Source organism: Sus scrofa, unplaced genomic scaffold, assembly GCF_000003025.6.
Source record: "Sus scrofa isolate TJ Tabasco breed Duroc unplaced genomic scaffold, Sscrofa11.1 Contig856, whole genome shotgun sequence".
NCBI classification, from domain to species: Eukaryota; Metazoa; Chordata; class Mammalia; order Artiodactyla; family Suidae; genus Sus; species Sus scrofa.
The window spans coordinates 31,169-32,808 of NW_018085330.1; the positions used below are offsets into that span (position 1 = coordinate 31,169).

Here is a 1,640-nt window from a genome sequence, read left to right on the forward strand (position 1 = left end):
GTTATATCCTGAATTATGAGATATCATTAAAAAAACTCATATTAATTACTTAATCTTAAAATATAGTTGATTTATAATATTGTGCCAACTTCTGCTGTACAGCAAAGTGACACCTTCCTTTTTTCAACCTGTAAATTTAATCAATGATATACTCTTCTATATAGTAATCACAGAATTTATATTGCTTTTTTAAGACTTTTCAGTCAACATCTTAAGTACATTTATAAATTTTCATGAGAACTCCTGAAATAACTGAGAGCCTGAGGCTATGAGAAGGTATTTGCTGACAATTTAAGAAGAAAAGCTGAGTTCTTTACCCCAAGGCAGTGAAGGATATTCCCTTTGCTAGGGCTCAATGGAGGAAAAATATGGCGTGTATTAGATTTGTAATGTTACCATTTCACCTGAGTCAGCAATGCATTCTCTTTCTTTTCTGACTTCAGGAGTACAAAGCCAATGAATGGGGGAGAAAATACTACACGTATCATCCATTTTATCCTCTTGGGATTCTCAGATTTTCCCCATATCAGAGAAGTCCTCTTTGTGGTGTTCCTGGTGATATATATTTTGACTCTGACTTGGAATCTGTGTCTCATTGTCTTGATAAGGATGGATTCCCACCTCCACATACCCATGTACTTCTTCCTCAGTAATCTGTCCTTTATAGACATCTGCTATGTGAGCTCTACAGCCCCCAAGATGCTCTATGACTTCTTCCAGGCAAAGCCAACTATCACTGTTGTGGGTTGTGCCATTCAATACTTTGTGTTTTCAACCATGGGACTGAGCGAGTCTTGTCTCATGACAGTCATGGCTTATGACCGCTATGCTGCCATTTGTAACCCACTCCTCTATTCATCCATCATGTCACCCTCTCTCTGTGGTCGGATGGTGCTGGGGTCCTATATGGCTGGACTCTCTAGTTCTCTGTTCCACGTGTGTGCGATGCTTCAGCTCCACTTCTGTGGGCCTAATGTCATTCAACACTTCTTCTGTGACCTGCCGCAGCTGTTGGTTCTTTCCTGCTCTGACACGTTCTTTGTACGACTCTTGACTGCTATATCAACAATGATCTTTGGGATAATAAATGCCCTGGTTATCATGATCTCCTATGTCTACATTGTCATCTCCATCATGAAGATCACTTCCGCTAAAGGCTGGTCCAAGGCTTTCAACACCTGTGCTTCTCACTTGACAGCAGTTACCCTCTTCTACACCTCAGGTATGTTTGTCTATTTGAGTTTCAGCTCTGGTGGTTCCTCCAGCTTTGACAGGTTTGCCTCAGTCTTCTACACTGTGGTGATTCCCATGTTGAACCCTTTGATATACAGTCTGAGGAACAAAGAAATCAAAGATGCCTTGAAGAGATTGCAAAAGGGGAAAGAGTGTTGCTGAGGTAACAGATTGTGACATCTGACAGGTTTGTCCTGTTAGAATCAGCTTAACACACAATAATATTCACATTAATGGAGAATATCAAAATTCACACTGCCTTGGACCAAAAAGGTTTAATGTGACAGAGATCATATGCCAAAATGGACCAACAGCTATATTCTGCTGCACAGACAAAATATCTTTCAGTCCTTGAGGCCCATTATTTTCATTCTACGTGTAGTGTGGTTCCAACATGTATTCATCTA

At 40.2% G+C, this 1,640-nt stretch overlaps 1 protein-coding gene across 1 annotated transcript; it reads left to right on the forward strand.

Moving 5' to 3' along the window:
• Positions 1–456: 456 nt before the first annotated feature.
• LOC110259115 (olfactory receptor 5AN1-like) lies at positions 457–1,395 on the forward strand. The gene has a single exon (XM_021082424.1). The coding sequence runs from the start codon at positions 457–459 to the stop codon at positions 1,393–1,395; it is 939 nt and encodes a 312-aa protein (XP_020938083.1).
• Positions 1,396–1,640: the final 245 nt, after the last annotated feature.

Excerpts from the sequence above, each read along its gene's own strand:
- LOC110259115 (XM_021082424.1), top strand. The coding sequence starts at position 457 with ATGAATGGGGGAGAAAATACTACACGTATCATCCATTTTATCCTCTTG.